Source organism: Bombus impatiens, unplaced genomic scaffold (assembly GCF_000188095.3).
Source record: "Bombus impatiens unplaced genomic scaffold, BIMP_2.2 scf_4016, whole genome shotgun sequence".
Lineage (NCBI taxonomy): Eukaryota > Metazoa > Arthropoda > Insecta > Hymenoptera > Apidae > Bombus > Bombus impatiens.
Window position 1 is genome coordinate 341,955 of NT_180435.1, and position 17,091 is coordinate 359,045.

The 17,091-nt window shown below is 45.8% G+C and overlaps 3 protein-coding genes across 7 annotated transcripts in view; 1 reads left to right on the forward strand and 2 right to left on the reverse strand.

Annotated features, from left to right (window-relative positions):
- Positions 1–4,472, reverse strand: part of LOC100749861 (tyrosine-protein phosphatase Lar) — a 287,592-nt gene extending 283,120 nt beyond the window's left edge. For both annotated transcript variants that reach the window (XM_033324603.1, XM_024372213.2), the window contains exon 1: positions 3,954–4,472. The gene's annotated coding sequence lies outside the window, so the exon portion shown is untranslated. The remainder of the gene's footprint in view (positions 1–3,953) is intronic.
- The window catches only part of LOC100744512, a 148,248-nt gene that overhangs the window by 65,481 nt on the left and 65,676 nt on the right, over positions 1–17,091 (forward strand). The window lies entirely within an intron of this gene.
- Positions 13,554–17,091, reverse strand: part of LOC100749384 (opsin, blue-sensitive) — a 12,181-nt gene continuing 8,643 nt past the window's right edge. The window contains exons 3-10 of the mRNA XM_003494875.3: positions 15,828–15,990; positions 15,361–15,552; positions 14,947–15,162; positions 14,729–14,859; positions 14,459–14,631; positions 14,185–14,342; positions 13,992–14,087; positions 13,554–13,908 (exon numbers count right to left, since the gene is read on the reverse strand). Of these exons, the coding sequence (XP_003494923.1) occupies positions 13,797–13,908; positions 13,992–14,087; positions 14,185–14,342; positions 14,459–14,631; positions 14,729–14,859; positions 14,947–15,162; positions 15,361–15,552; positions 15,828–15,889 (1,140 nt within the window). The 5' untranslated portion in view covers positions 15,890–15,990 and the 3' untranslated portion in view covers positions 13,554–13,796. The remainder of the gene's footprint in view (positions 13,909–13,991; positions 14,088–14,184; positions 14,343–14,458; positions 14,632–14,728; positions 14,860–14,946; positions 15,163–15,360; positions 15,553–15,827; positions 15,991–17,091) is intronic.

Consider the following 17,091-nt stretch of genomic DNA (forward strand, 5'->3'; position numbering starts at 1 on the left):
AGAGGGTTCGGACGGTAGCGGTGTGAGACGCGAACGGCGTGTATCGTCGATCAGAGGACGATGAATAGAGGTTGGCGGCATCCCTGCGTAAGCATTCAGCTAGCCTATGATGAATCGGCCTAATTTCGCGGCCGAAAGGTCACGTAAGCTCGGTAAATCTTGGCCAGTGGCATCGGAGCAGCGTTTCAGAGGAGCGAAACATTTAGCGGCGATGCACGCAAATCCCGCAACGCTGGTGCCATAGCTAGACCGACCAAACCGCTGGATAGTCGGGACCGTAGGAAGCGATTCCTAAATCATATCAGCGCGCTCGAAACACACGCCACGCATTCCTGAAACTGTTTGCTGTCGCCTACTACCAACGACCAACCTGGTTTCGCGCGCCTAACACACGCGCCCCGACATACGAGTAGTCGTGTGCTTGCTCTCTTGCTTGTCTCTCCCCTTCGTTCGCATGCTCTTCGGTGTACGCTCTCTCTCTCCCTCTCTCTCTCTCTCTCCCTCGATCTCTCCCTCCGGCGATACAAAACGTTTCCAGCAGTTACCCTCCACGGTCCATCGTGGTTCAACATGAACCAGCGTTGCCCAGCCGTGCCCGAGGAACACACCGACCAAGTCGATCCACTGCCATAATCATCCTCGGCATCTCGTCGATGAGATTAATATCAGCCCCTTGTTACCGTCCTTGCTGTTCGAACGCGCCTCGATGAAATTTCATTTCTCTCGCTTTTGATCCAATCCGACTGTTTGATATCGAACTCGTTATCGCTAAATTCCTTCGGCGAGAAAAAAAGCCGAAGAAAGGATACCGAGTGGACAATTATACGACCGATCGAGCGAAGTGGCCGTTGCCAGAAACAATTTCTCGTGTAGTTGAATATGCTCGTTGTTCCCGTAATCGTTACGTAGGTTATCGTCAATGAGATTAATGCTGTCGAAAGTTAGGAACATCGAACGCGCGGATATTACGTTAGAACGTATTAAACGAAACCTGAGATGAAACTCGCTCTCGAAATATTTCGTAAATATTCTGCAAGCCTAATGGAAATTTTTTCCCTACTAAAAAATTATGAAAATTATCGATTTAATTAATTATGGTCTTGCAGTAAGCTATGATCGTTAAGAGGAAATTCTTAACTGATAATCTCGCGTATAATTATTTGTCGCTGATAAAATACTTTGTTACGAGCTAATAAATCGATCCGCAAGAAAATTACTTCGTATAACGAATACGAGGCGATTATTGATACGTGTTAAGTTAAAATCGTTAATCGTCGATCATACGATATTAATCATTTACAACTGCACGGAAAAACCTACTCGTACACGGCTATGATACAGAAGCTTATTAGCCTAAAGAGAAAATGTGCTTTATGTAGAAAGTTTTTACATCCATCGTTGTTAAGTAACTGCACGAAGAAGACCGTATAAGAGAGAGAGAGTATAAGAGACGTCTTAGAGAAGAGATTAGAGTGTCTAGCAATTGCTAATCTAAGGGTCTCAAGTTCTCGCGATCCTCTCGATAGGATTTCTATTGGATTTTTCACTTGGAACGTCAATACCAAAATTATTCAGAGAACTAATCGTGTTAATTCTTTTTCAATAATTGAAATCTCTTTCTCTCTATTTCTCTCTCTCTCTCTCTCTCTCTATCTTTTCTTTCAACAAATTGAAAAAATACCCTTAAACGAGCCAACTGAACTTTTTCCAATTTGCACTGTTCGGATGAAATATTCCGTCGATGGTTCTAATTTCTTCTAAAATCAGCTCTAGCAAAATCTCCGCTCCTATTTTCCGTGCTTTAACATAAAATTATTCCCCAAGTTTTTCATCAATGTAGGTTAAGTAGCTCTTCGATGCTTTGTTATCTCAAAAATACCTTAAAATCTCGATTTCGATGTACGATCGATAATACAGCGTTATACAAGCATAATTCTAGGAAGACAGTCGGATCTTCGACATATAAGAGCTCGAAGAAGCCGTTTAAATTGAGAAATTACTCTAAGTTCGATGTATATAGAGAAAAAGATATATATATATAAAGAAAACGATGTACAAAAGAATTACGAGAGAAGCAAACAACCGAGGAAAGTGTACATGGAAGGGATGGAAAGATTGAAAAGTCAAAAAAGTTTGTAGAGCATCCGGAAAAGGTGGAAAATATTTTGCAAAGAGAAAATGCTTCGACGGAGATTTTCATATCGTTTGATCACTTTGACAAATGTACTTCGTCGAATAGGTGTACGAACAGGACACGAAAGTTCTAGAACCTTAAGAAATCTCATTAAATCGTCCTTACGTAATCGTCGAATCGTTAGTTCGCTTACTTCCAAGCGAGTACATCGTCGAATCGCCAAAATTGCCATCTTCAAATTGAACGGTTCGGTCGGCGTTAAGATCGGTTCCACGCTTTGACGTTAAAAAACCAAACGTTTGGAAAATCTCTCAGGAACTGGCCTGAAAGCCTAGAAGCTAAATAAGCCGAAGGTAACCAGGGAGTATCTCATTCGAAACGATACTCGCACGTCGGGGGAATCGAAGCGTTCGTTGGTAATTAACGTCGGCCCTTTACTTATCTCGTGCTGGAACTGAATACCGAATACCGAAAGGTCACAGAAGCTCGTCCTACGTGATCGATCGAAGCATCGTCGATGACAAGCTTTCGATCCGAAGCGTTGAACGAACGTAGAAATCCTAAATTCGCGATGATCACCTTTAATCGATATTTGTCATGTGCAGACTACAGGAGAGGAATGCGATGTTACATTTTCCATACTTTGTAGGAAAGCAATTTCAAGATGAAATACCTTGTCGATCGATCTTTGGTTATCAAATACCGAGATGATTTTTTTATTTGATTTCGGAGCCAAACACGTGTATTAAAAATATCGCTTGTCACAATAACAACAACAACAACAACAGCAACAAAATATCGTAGGTATTAAAACATTTCTTACTTAGTAATCGCGCGTTATTATATGCTTAAAATTGCCGTTCGTGCTGTATACTAATTTCCTACCGAATACGTTTATGCGTGCGGTAAATACCTTGTAACCTCGGATTGCCTCTAAAATTTCCCAATATAATTATGGCAGCTGTGTAAAAAAATCAACAAAGACGTACTTATCGCGTGTATCCTCCCTATGATCTTCATGCGTATCGTAATCGTAAATCCGATTTCCTCTTTGAACGATTAACTTGGATCACCTATGAATATCCTATCAATTTAAAATTCTATTAAATCTCTCCCAAAAGCGAAAACTATCGGCAATATGTATAGTTCAAACAAGCGATATCTATCGTTTCATGCTGGTTAATTGCCAACCTAGAATCTGTGCAGCGAACGCTTGTTTTCTTCCAGCATGGAAAAACGTTCCAAAGCTACACGCGCCTATCCTGTTCGATTTGCAAATTTTCATTGAAAGTCGATTATCTCGAAGTCGCCGGGAAAGCGAATCGAAAATTCATCCTGTATATTCCGAAGTTTGCGATGAAACGACGTAACGTTGTTAAGAGTTCTTGGACTCGTTAACGAGTTGCAACGATTCTACGCGTGGTGGTCGTAACATTGCTCTCTAAACGAACGTGTAGTTGCCTCGTATTACCGTGTTTATCGACTTCGTTTCTCTTTCACAGCCCTGATCGTACATCGACATTCGACAAATTTCGCACGCAGTACACCTTTTGCGCTATAATCTACCGTATGACGCTGGCTCCGTGAAACAACCCTAAGTTAACGCGCGAGGTATGGGCCGTTTGTTCGTCGAATCGATCAACGCCAGGAAACAAAAAGATAGAGAGAATCGACGAAATTATGCGTTGCGCGTAACAATATTATATTTAAAAAAATACTTTGGCAGCAAAGTCTCCAAAATTGTAAAAATCCAGTTACCTGCTTTCACCTCGTATATCTGTGCGGCTCGTACATTAACACAGAATATTTGTTCTCTCACCTGTTTAGGATAGTTGACGCTCGGGCAGGTTCGGCGTGCTCGAAGGGCAGTGGAAAAATTTACCGCATCTTTGTAACGTGTTCGCCAAAGGTTCACGTGCCGCCACTACCGTCGTCAATATCACTGACACTAATATCACTACCACCAGCACCAACACCACTTTCACCACTATCACTATCACCAGTATAGATATCGCCACTGCCACCGATGTCGCAATTTACCAGAAAAACTTGCCTCTAGATGATCGGCGCGAATGCATTTGCAAAACCGTTTTGTCCTTTTCTTCACGCTATATCCCTCGCGTTTCGTCGGGCTTGCGGACGACCTGCTTTGCCAATAGCTAGAAATTAATTGGAATGGAAACTCTTACGAGTCCGCAACATTACGCTGAAATCTGAGAATCAGGTCGAAGTGGTAGATGCTCGGTCTCGTTTTTCATCGACAAAATACCCCTTGTCCTGTGGCGAGCACGTTGTCGAATAGTCGTCCGAGCGCGTTCTACCCCTACCGTTACCGGGGTTCGACTAAAGCGAGAACCGAAGCTCGTACATTTGCGATACCCGAGCGCATGCTCTGGCTTTCCTCGCTTATCCTCGTCTGTGTAGGTGCTGCGGCACATAGTTGGCCTGTGTCGCACCTATAAAGGGTGGTCAAGAAAATTCTCGCGGAATCAAAATCCCATCGAAGAAGTCGTCGGGCTATCGAAGGCCCTCCGAGTCCTTTCGCTACTCTAACTCGATTTCGAACGGGGAAACCATGGAAATGCGGAGAACCGTATCGCTTGTCTCGTAACTCTTTGTAAATATCGCCACTTGCATTTTTCCTTCTCGTTCTCTATTTCTCTTTATATATCCATGTCAGTTTCGTATCGCGGAATAATCGAATCGGTTTTTGCACGGCCAGTACACTGCCATTCATTTTTTTTTTTATGATCTATTTTTTGTTTCTATCCTTTTTTTTTCTTTTTAAGAGAACGAGTCAAAGAAACGAGGACAAAAATGGAAACGAAAAAAGTTGGTCGCGCGTATTTAAATTTTGTCGCGTCGAATAAGCCGGCGGATGTTATTTAGTAGCATCTCGTCAAGCGATATTTTCACGCGCGAATCTCAACCAAAGCGTTTCAAGTATGCGCCATATGATCAGAGCGACGACATCGTCATCGGGCGGAATCGCGTCCTCAAATACGAGATCCTTGAAAAACACGACGTCTCTTGAAAATATCCTGGAAAATATAACGCGACGCTGATTCGCGTGATCTCGCCGCGCGAATTCACCACTTCAAATACGAGTGCACTTTAGCTAGGTTTATCAGACGATACGCGCGTACTCTATACGTATTCCTCGACGTGCAGTCAGCACGACGAAGAAGAGGAGAGAAAAGTCGTGCCTACTGGAAGGCGTTGCATCCAAAATTAGAACAAATTGTGTCCGTACATTTAATTACGCCCGTTGCAGGACACCCTGCATCCGGTTTCACGAATTTTCAACGCTAACTTTTAACGATTTCTCGCCAACAGCTCGTTAACTTTTATGGTCTCGACCGTGCAACTGCCGAACGTATCGCGTTGGAAAAAACAGTTTCTAATTTTCGCGCGTTCGCGCGATTTTATCGCTTCTTTCGCAAGAGCGTGGCAACGCTCGCCCATTTCCCATGATTTTTCTCGTCTTCTTCATCATCGAGCAGTTACACGAAACAATTTCTACGGCGAAACTTTCCGCGTCGTTGGTTGCTATCGAAGGTGGCGAATGATTTTCAATAACGAGATTCGAGCGTAAGTCGCAGAGATCTAGATAGACGAAACGAATTCTCGGTTTTGCCAGCAAAGTAATCACTTTGTCAGTCTATCGTTAGAAATTTCTATTAATCAGAGAGATCACCGCATGGTCGAATCATTCGGTACGTAATTTCTGTTCGATGTTCTCCGTAAGTACAGCGCTGTTCGTGATAGTTACTACTTACCAGAAGGCAGCCCAGTTTTCCCGTTCTCTCATTGATTCTTCTAGGAATAATATTCTTATTCTTTGAAGCAGCGCAACGTTGCACGGCTTTTCTTAAATAACCGCGAGTAAGTCATAGATAGCTAGATCGTGAATGTATAATAATCTAAAACCGACTCGAGTCTGAGTCGAATCCGTATCGTGATCGCCGTTAAAACACTTGAAACCTTAAACTCTCTCGCGTCGATCAAAACCTTTGACAGCGGTTAACTACGCCAGTTCGACTCGCTAGCTATCGATAGAGTTTTGCACGATCTCGTCTAGCTTTTCGTTATTCACGCGTAGTCCAAGTGCTTGCCGTAAATCATTCGAAAGCTAATTGCCTGCTACGAGTCTTGAAAATGTGTCGTTGCTAACATACGCAATATATGTTAGGTCGTCCGAAAGGTTTCTTTCGTTTTATAAGGAAATAATGGATTTCCGTTTTCTATTATTTTATCGAATTACGTATGATCCATTTTGTTCTATCGAAATAAAGATCGCAACGTTCGACAGGTTAGGTTTCATGTTTGTATAAAGGTGCGTCGTTGTAAAAGACGCGTCTGTAAAGGAAAGACACTTTCCGGACAACCTAATACACGCAAGATACGTATCTGGTCGCAGTGTCGTCGGTGAGATCCGCCTGTTAATTTACTCGTAGCCGAGCACGTTTGGAATGGGAAAAAATTTAAAAAATTTTCCAAAATACCGATCGTACAGCGTTGCGAATTCGTCGAAGAATTTTTTTTGCTCTTGTAACGAGCTGCATCGGGAAAAATAGTCGAGGTTTCGCAAGATGGTTTTGTTATCACTTCTCGTTAGCGGATGGCATCGACAAAAGGCGAGTGATGTAGAGAACGTGCTTTACAGAGAAAGCTTCGTGCTCGCGAACTAATACTTTTTCTCTTGCAGCAGTCATTATTCAGCTGTAACCTGCTCGGCCTGCGACATTCGTATTTCCGCCTTACTTTCTTTCTATTCTTGTTCGTTTCTATATTAGCAAGCGCGTAGCTTACAGCGGTCGTTTACTCGTTATTGCGAATAATGGAATCGATTCGCTGGACGATTTGCGCTTACATCCCACGCTGACTCTCATTTTTACCTTTTCTCTAGCGACTTTCGGTTTAACAAGAACCAATGAGAGTATGGACAGCTTTCTTTGTTTTCTCCTTCTTCTCGTTCTCTATCGATCGATAGCTCTACATTATCCTATTTATCACATTCCGCTTTCCCTTTTTACGAACAATTTACATGGACCGAGTACACTTGCTGCTTCAATTTCATCCACAGATCTTACGAGTGTTGGTTAAAATGTGTAATTCGCTGCCACTCGAAGGAACAGTTTAAACTTCATTGTTTTCTGTGATACGCTTAACAGCATAGAGAGCCTTTGATCGAAGCCAAATATCGATAAACGAGAAACGAAAACGTACGACTCGATTTTGGGTAAAAATAAGCGAATTTCCGGTGGGAGGACAGGGTTAAATTTGATGCAGAAAGACAGATAAGAAAATGTGAAATAATAATCTGGTATCTGGAAATACGACAGAAGAGAAACGAACTATCGACACGCCATGAACGGAAAAGGTGTGGCGTTACAATATCCTTCGTCTCCCTCTGCAAGTTGAAAGAGGGGAAATTTAATCGGGGAGAAGGTTGGTAAAAATTTTAGCAGGCGTGCTTTGCGAACACGTTGATGCGGAACAGATAGATACGAAGAGGTAAAGAGGTAACAAACGACGAATGTTCGTGTCGTTCGAACGAGGCCATCGCGTTAAAAACTGCTCGTTCGCTCGGCGACAATGCGAATTGTACAGATCGAAGAGATGCTGGGAATGTAAACGTGCTATCGCACTTCCAACTTGAGTAATTAACGGCAGTGCGACGTGTTTATAATTAATACGGCTCATTATCGTGACCAAGCTCGAATTTCCTCACATCGAATCGTCAGATGGTCGACCCAATTAACCGGTGCCATTTACAATTGGAGTTGCGCGCCAAACGAATCCCTGTTAATTTTATCGCGCCAATCAGAAATGGGCACGACTCGTGATTACTTCGATAGAGTCAACTCAACGCGAGTTGCGACGTGTTCGAACATGCAACGTGCAGCACGGAACATCGAACATCGAACGATTCGACGGGATACTTTGTTGCGAGGCAAAACGAATTTTTGATTGCAGAGAGGAGGAAAATTTCCACCGATAAAGCAGCTTCCAGAGACCTTTGTTCTTCCTTTCTTCTAATCCGGAATGCGGATGTTCGCCATCTTGAAATTCTCGGAACCTTGCGGAAGTTTCGCGAGTTTCGCCAATAAGTTTGTGTATCGCGGTATTGCAGCTGGCCGAGCTCGCTTAGTTTCCGTCCGACGATCTCTTCCTTCGCTGGCATTTTCCCGCTTTCCACGTAGTCTAAGCTTCCGCTCCTTATAGAGCTCGACGGGACAACGATCCGACTAAAGAACTGCGAAACAGCTGAACGATCGGAGAGAGAGGGCGAAGGTACGCGTGTAGAAAACGATCATCGAGGAAGAAAAGACGAATGTGGAATTACGGTTGAAAGGAAAGACGACGGGAGCAAGTATCGACTCCAGGGAAAACATCTCAGCTCTTTTCTGCCTTCTGCGGAACTCTCTGAAAGACCGTGGAAAGTGGCGGAGAAACGGCGTGGCTAAAAATTTCATTGTTTGTTCGGCCGATTCGTCGACCTTTGTTTGGCACAAGTTTCGCGCAGAAGGCATATTAATACGGTTCAGCAGTTGAATCGTAAGAGGCGCGTACGTCCAACGACTGTGGAACAGCGCGCCATTAACGCGTTTCACACGGGTTCACCAGCCGTAAATGTAAAATCGGAAATTTTAAACACAACTTTTAAAAACGTGGTTCGCGAAGAGAGGCCTGAAACGCTTGGTTTTCCGTTGAGCAAGTTTTCTTATTCCAGGCCACGAACAGTTTCGCGTCGATCGTAGCCAGTCGCAATTATGATCGAGCAAGTCGTGAAGCGAATAATCAAGTTTTCATTTTTCTCGCGCGACTGCCGTGTCAACTACCGAGTGGAATTCTTGAATCGTTCGCAGGGACGAGAAAAGGAATGCTGTAGCAGCGTTCTGCAGCGGATAAGAGAAAAGGAGAATCAAGGAAAGAGGAAATTCGTTTAACGACCGTGCCAGCGAGCTGATACACGAACGACACGGAATACATCAGCAACGAGATGCAAATTACAGACTTACGGAAGTATTGTTACGGACGTGCGACAGCATGCGCTGCAAATAATAAAGCGCGTAATACTATGCCGTATTTGGTTGGTAGCGATGTACGTACAACGATCGAGCCGGAGATGCGATGTTTCTTCGAAATCGCGTTAAGTCGTGGTTCCGTCAAAGCGAGAAACGTCAAAGCGAAGAAGAACGAAACGTTTAGCGAGTACACAGGTAGGCGAACAATAGCAGCAGCGGGAAACAGGCTGTTCATCCTTGCGTCGAATGCGTTCGTTCACGCGAGACTAAGAATCCCAAGTAAACGCGCATCTACGGTTGAAAATCGCCAGCGAAGAAAAGCGAGCAAATCTCGACGTTGGCTACTTCCGAGCGGTTTAGCGCGTTTCGGAAACTACGCGGCATAGACGGGACGTGGCACGACCTTCTCTCGCGGCAACCCCATCCACTGTTCTCTCGCCCCCTCGACTCCAGCTGGTCCCTATGGCAACGCACTTAAGCTCGCTTTAGTATTTCGGTCCGTAGGAGAGGGTTCACAGGTTCCCCCATGCTGGTCTCTCTCAGCTGACTCCTCTTCCAACCTTTCCTCTGGCCAACCCCTCGACGACGCGACGGCCAACTATTGTCCACGTTGCATCACACTGGGCCAACTTGCTCTTTCCACTTTAATCAGTCTCTCCTTCTCTTCTCCGTCCTTCTGATTTAACTCGTTCACCTGTTTTCCCTTTACTCTTCTCTCTTCCTCTTCTCGGCGCGCAGTTTTGTCTCGAAATCCCTGGCCTCCCGTTTCGAAAGGATTTAACCCGAGCATCTCTAATCGCTGCGAAACGCCAGCCTCTCTCATCGACTTCGTTGCTAAAGCTGCACCTTCGTTTTATCTTCTGCCATAGTACGCGCCACTTGTTCTCGCGTCCAATATTCCACGTATCCGTAAATACCCGCGTCCCCGGATATACTTTTACACCAGTCCACGCCTAACTACGCCCGTCTACGCTCGTCTGCGCCCGTCGAGGACATACTTTCGTAATGCTCTTAACAGCTTTGAAATTAGTTTGGCCGTTTTCTTTCCTCCCTCGAACCCCTCTCTCGCGTAATTCCCTGCTATCAGACGTTCCCCGCCTCCTGTACGCGCTTCTTCTTCGCCTGCGCGTCTTTCGTTCCGTCCTGACGCACGGCGAATTTAACTAAATAGCGTCTTGAATCGGTTGATTAACAGGAACGAGCAGGGAAACGCGTAACGTTGCGATACACTGGCGCATCAACTGCACAGTTACCAAGGACCACGTGTTTCTCGTTTACCGCAAACATCTGCTCGAATCCAACGATATCGATAAAGCGTATCAGAGATTTGTGGCGCGAGAGATAAATCGTTGCGCCGCGCCGATAATATCGTCGAAGATGGAGTTCGCGGGGTAAGCAAATTCTATTCGAAGGGAAGTTTTACAGCCGAATTCTGTCTGACGTTTCGAATGAAATACGCGATCGAATAGGAACGCGAAGTTGCGATTTGCCCTGCCATCTCGGCACGACGAGACTATCTTGCTCGTCGCTTCGATGAACCACGGTCGTGGCAACGCATCGTCCGCCGAACGACTCCGTCTTTCCTTTGCCTGCTCGTCCGATGGTCCTGGAAAATTCGAAAAGTCCTGGTCGCGTTTCACCGTGCGACTTTGGGTGGTAGAAAATCGATACGCGATAACAAGGTGGCGAAACGCCGCCGATAAGGATGATATTTATTGCCCGCGTTAATATACATCTCGTGCCACGAACAAAAAGACTGTACAGTCTACCTTAATGAGCACTGTGGAGTTTATTACCCTGCGCTTAACGGGGATTAAGACAGCTTTAAAAAGGACGGCCCCGTAAAGCGAGGCACCTAAACGCTATAAAACATCGTCTGCGCTATCTTAATGCTAGACGCGTGTAACAACATAGGCGACTCCAAAACGGATTCTCGTTTATTCGATCGTTCCACTCGTTTCCCGCATTTTGCCATTTTGCGCGCGAACCGTACGACACGAGAACCGCCGAAGGGAAGAAACGCGGTTGGCGATACTTGAAATCGAGCTAGCTTAAATAAAAGAAAGGAAACCATCGAACGTAACCCTGGAATACGATGGAACGAGAGTACGTATTTGCAGGCAATATTTTGATACTGGACGTTCCCTCGATGCGAAAATGGAGGACTCGGCCAGCCACCTCAGAACGAGATGCCACGACAATAAATATGCCCAGCGTCGGCAGCCATAAATCCCGCGTAATTGAATTTTCAACATCCATAACTGGTCGTCGCCGGTACGACCTCGGGAAATAGGATGGGATGTATCTTAAACCGAGTGGGATCGTTCCTTTTTACTCTCGGAACGGCGCAATCCCTTCCAAGACCTCTTCGATTAAAACGCCTCTTTATTTCTCCCCTTCTTCTTTTTCTGGTTTTCTCGATTCCTCCGTGTTCGCCGACTGGAACAATTTTTAATTCGCTCCCCAAACCGATTCCTCGCTTTCCATGCCTCCACGCTCGCTGTCGCTCGCTCTTTCCCCACTCGCGTTTTATCTGTCTTCGTTACCCGGCCCCTTACCACCCGTCTTTTTTTCTTCGATCCTCGGAAAACGAAGGGTTCCTTTGACGGGAACATCTAATCAAGGATTTCTTCGAAACCAGGACTCTCGCCCTGTCAAACTGTACTCGCTTCCTTTCTTCCTGCCCTCCTTCTTCCCGCCTTACCAACGTGTCTCTCCCTTTCTCTCCTCTGTTCTCCGTGCCTTTCTCCACAGCCCTTGTCGTTCCTCTCCCGGCTTATCCATAGCGGGACGAACCGTGGAAAACTTTGATTGCGCGAGAGTCGCGTGCGCGAAACGGACTGCGAGGGAAAACGGTTCTTCGACGGCGGCAAATACGATAGAATTTCGCTTGATTGGAAATTCAATCGATGCAAGAGTCGCGTGTACACTGTAGCAGACGAATCGGCAAAGTTACCGCGTAAATCGATTCGGAATAAAAATTGTAGGAGGAAGAAAGTAAGTCAGCTTCTTCTCCGCTACTTTTCGATAACGGAGAAGCGTTTTCGTCTAATCGGCCGAATCGTCGTGATCGCGTTTAACGCGCTGTATGCACAGAATCCGCGAATTCGTTGATCTGCGAGGCAAGCGTTGCTAACGCGAGAGATCGTGGGGAGCCATGACGTTAGAGATTACGATAAGCCCTCCCAGCGGCGAGAAACAAATGACGTACTAACTGCATATTAACTGAACTGCCGGGCTATCCGTTGACTCCGCCTACTGTCCGGGGAGCCACGCGAGTGTACTATCTACACGTACCTACACGATCCACCAACTCGTAACGTTGCAGCCATCGGGACTAAACTTTCACCGTTCTGTTCCACGTCCACGTAATCGTCCTTAGCCTTTCTCGATGAACCGAGATCTTTCTATCGATAAAAACTATCATTCGTTACTTCGTCGATATCCTCTTGCGTTTCTCATTATACGCTGACGTTCGCAAGTATCCGGAAACTTTGATCGATTTCTAGCAACACCACCCTGCCATCCAATCGAGTACATACGCGATACGTAAATGAACGACGAATCGATAATTAGAAGTTACTGGCCTTTCATGGAATTATTGTAAATTGAAATTACGCGTTAAGAGACGTGGCAATAATATACTTTCGGTTTGTATGGTCGGTTTTCATCTCTGTTGAAAAATATGCGCCGTATTAAGATGTTTTCTCTCGTTTTACCAAGGAAACGCTATACCTCGCGTAGCGTTATATTTGCGAATCTGTGTAACGAAATAGTTTCTTTCAGGACGCGCCTCGCGTAAAAATATCATCGCTTTCTGCGAATCTTAGGAAGAAAAGTTGCAGGAGTGTTAAGGGGATCGGGATAACGAGAATGTAACAAGACCCTCTCAATTTTCCGTAAAAAGCGTTAAAAGGCAGAAACTACGCTTTTCTTTCCTCTCCTCTGCACGCCGAATGAGAGAAAAAGAAGGCTTACGTGTCACGAGAGGCTCGTTATCAAAGGGAAATTCATCGCGCACACTTTTTTCCACAAGTAGCGCGCTGAGAATTTCGGAACAACGAGTCAATTATATTCGGAGAATTTTCAACACGGTTTATTTCGACTAGACGAAAGGCTAGCCAGAAGTTTTCTTCGCCAAAAGAAATCTTGCGAAACTGTTTGTTGCTCGCGTAATTCACTTCGATGGCTTTGAATTCGAGTCGATTGACCCGCGCAAGTTACCGCGCACGGTGCAGCGCATGTTACAGCGCGCAACCTCTCGTACGCATTCACGAGGAAAGCTCGACCAACGATGGAACGCTATACATGTTTCGATATGACGTTTAATCGGCGTAAATATAACGTGGATCGAAAGGGAAATTTCGATAAAACAGCTTGCCGTGGAATTTACTTTAATAATGCTTTGATAATAGCAGGATCGTCGATATCGTTGTACGTATCGCTACGATCGTATAATATTTTACAATTTTACAATTTCACGTAATTACGTGGAATCTGAGATTCTACGTATTTATACGGAGATCGAGATCACACCAGTGGTGGTTTTCTTTTTAGCGTGTCTCGATCTCGTACTGGAAAACCGATCGTGCCTATAAGCGCGTCAATGTAGGAAGTTCGAGGCCCTCGATTTATGCATCGTCCGATTTAATCTTCTCGGTCTGGACAGACGCGGAGTCGTGAGTTGTTTCCGGCTCGTGAATGCCCATCCATTTGCAACGCTTTTGCAATTCTTGTCGGTATCTGCACAGAGATGGAGAGCGATAATCGTTTCGTTTGTATTCACGTCCACGATATCGTGGAGAGTATCACGAGTGATTAGTTACCTCGGATGATTGATCGCATAAATCCACGGGTCGATACAAGATACCGTTTTGGCAAACAAGGCGGGTAACATCGTAGATATAGGCGTTAAAAGCTCTCTACAAAGACGATTAGATTTGTCATTGGTAACTACGTCATAGAAAAAGAAAAAAGAAAAAGAACGGGGAAAAGCTTGCGTAGAAACGTAGAAATTACCGATTGCCAAATGCTCCTATCATAGCCACGGTTGCGTACGGTGTCCAAGCTAAAAGGAAGAGGAAAAATATCGTAAATGCCACTTTGGCGATTCTCAGTTCCACGCTCCTTTCCTTGTCCTGATTCGAGACTAATGACTTTACGTTCATCTTCTTTGCCTGTGAAGCAGAAACGAAGAAAGTCCGTTTGAGCTGGATCGTTCAACGATATTGAAACAAGCGGAGAGAAAAGAAAAAACGAAGAAGAAGGGGAAAAGAAATTCGTAGACACCGACCTGTTCTCGTAACATTCTCTCGTGATTGCGAATAGATTGCAGCAATTGAGAGTAGAAGTACACGATAAAGGTTAGAGGGATGACGTAAGACCAGATGAAGATACTCATAACGAAGACCTTGGTGTCTTGATCCTCCGTGAGGAAATCGAACGAACAAGTGGTGAGCAATCCCTCTGGAATAATTCGATTGAAATAACACGCGAGAGGGTTAGGTTGGGCAAAGAAAAGAAAAGGAACGGGGGGAAAGTTAAATTTCCGTGAATTCGTTACCGGTAGTGAATCGACCCCAGACTTTTAGCAGCGGTAAAACAGTGAACGGTGTCACCCAGAACCACGTGAAAGCGATAATTATCGCGGCTTGTTTCGAGTTGAGCCGTCCATCGATCGGGCAGGAAATAGTTCTGCGGAAAGAAGCAAAGCGCGTTTAGTATCTTCGCAGGGTTTATGCCGATCGTAATCAGATCGTAATCAAACGGAATAATCGTAACCTGTATCGATCAAAGGCAATGGCGGCGTTCGTAATGGATTGTCCCATGCCAGAGATCGAACCAAAGACTGCATAGGCGTCGCATCCGATTTCCCAGCCGATCATACGTTCCATGAAACTGTTTATCACAAGCATCGGCATTTCGAAGGCCATTATTATGTCGAATATCGCCAGGCTGACTATAAACATGTTGGAAGCCGTCCTCAGAGGTTTCGATCTGCAAACACACAGGCCGAGCTCGAGTATCCGCGGTTCGATCGGTACGACGCCAGATTCCGACGACGTATGACGGTAGTCGGTACAGGACGAAGTGTAGTTTCGAGAAACGGCCAACGATCGATCCGCAGGCGGACGAGTATTCCACCGTTTCTCGAGGGAGGGCACCACCAACCCTTCGATGTAATTTCAAACTTACGTGCTAAATATCCATATGACGCAACAATTTCCTACGACAGACATTACAAGCAGCATCGAATAGATGAGCGCGAATCCAATGTGCCAATATTTTCCCGGTGCTATGAACCCTCTCCAGTGGGGATGCACGAGATCCGAATGCTCCGGCGGTACGTTCCATCCCAGGAATCTTTCTCGCATCGACGGAACATACCTGGATGACGAGCAAACGAACAATAGTTAATCGTCTTATGCTTTCGTAAAGATCGCTTGGAGAGACGGATGATATTAATCGACGCTCGATCAATGAGATCGTAAATATCATCCTGCGTCGTAGCGCTTTGTCTCGAAGGATCGTTGTTCGATCACGAGTACTCGAGTCGGTAAACTTTTCTCATTTATGAAACAAAGTACGCGAGTACTACGTAGTTGCGTATTTTTCGATCGTCTCTCAAGCATTTAGAAGGTCGACGGATTACGTGTACACACCCAGTTTCTTCGCCGATGAAAGCCAATGGACCGTTGACGACAGTCTCATTATGCGATAACATCCCGGCACGACTCGCACAACTCGACGCTCGGTACGCGGGACTCGTTTAACGACGTTTTCGCAACGGACACAGATCGCGATGGCTCGATGATCACAAGCGGACTTCTCCGATTGGAACGATCGTTGAACGCGGAAGCTGTGTGTGTGTGTGTGTGTGTGTATGCTGTGTGTGGATACGAAAGACAATATCGGGAAAGAATAAAAAGCGGTGATAACCCGCGGCTTGAAGTGAGACGCGGCAGAGAGGTTGTGAATACGTCCCGCAACTCACTTGACTCGGTTGATCGCGATCCGTTCCTTTTATACGCACGACGAATCGCGATCGGGAATGGCGTGCCGCTTGAGAGTTTAATTCGATTTGCGATTTACGAATACGAGAAACCTTTTGTTTGGCTGAGTCTAGGCGGTCACGCGAACCGATCTCCGTGGTCTCTATCCTTCGTGACGCGATGCCCTTTCGCGACGATTCTTAATCTCCGATGAAGGCGACGTTTCGGAAACGGAGCCAGACGATCGGAGGAACGCGTGATAGAGTGTTCTGGCATCGACGAGCAACTCGCGGATCGTCGAGTCGTGTTGGCGTTCGAAAAATTCGCAGGCAGTCGAGAGACTCGTCAGAGGGAAATTACGAGGGTGCAGGTTCGGCCGGGAATCGATTGGATGCGCGCTGTCAATCTCGTAATCGAGGGTTCGTTTTGTTATCGGTTTAACCAAATAACGCTCTCAAACCGATCGAAAATTCGGAGAAATTGCGACGCACGTCGGTCAGCGTCCTGAAATTTCACGCTGGTTGAGCGTCGAACGGTTGCGTCGTGTTGCGTCGCCTGGTCTCCTCGCGTTCAACCCGCTAACCCCGTACTCCGTCCTCTGTATTCGGACGCGACGTCCGCCGAACCACCCTCCGGCCATCCGCCGTCCCACCCATCGGACGCCGCAAACCATTTTTACACGCGGTCACCATTTGGCGCCGTGTGAAATTCATCTCGGCAAGTGCAGCCGGTATATCGCGAACTCGGGTTTCGAAGCTACCGCGACCACAGCCTTCGCGCATTCACCGGATTAAATCATAAAATTGTCCCGGAACGGAGCCGGAGTTCCACTGATTTACGAGAATGGTTGCCGTTGGTCCGTTCGCGCGTACACTCCACGCCGGTCTCGGTATCCGTTGCGTTTCCAGCCGCTGGCCGGTTTGTCGGCTGGTTG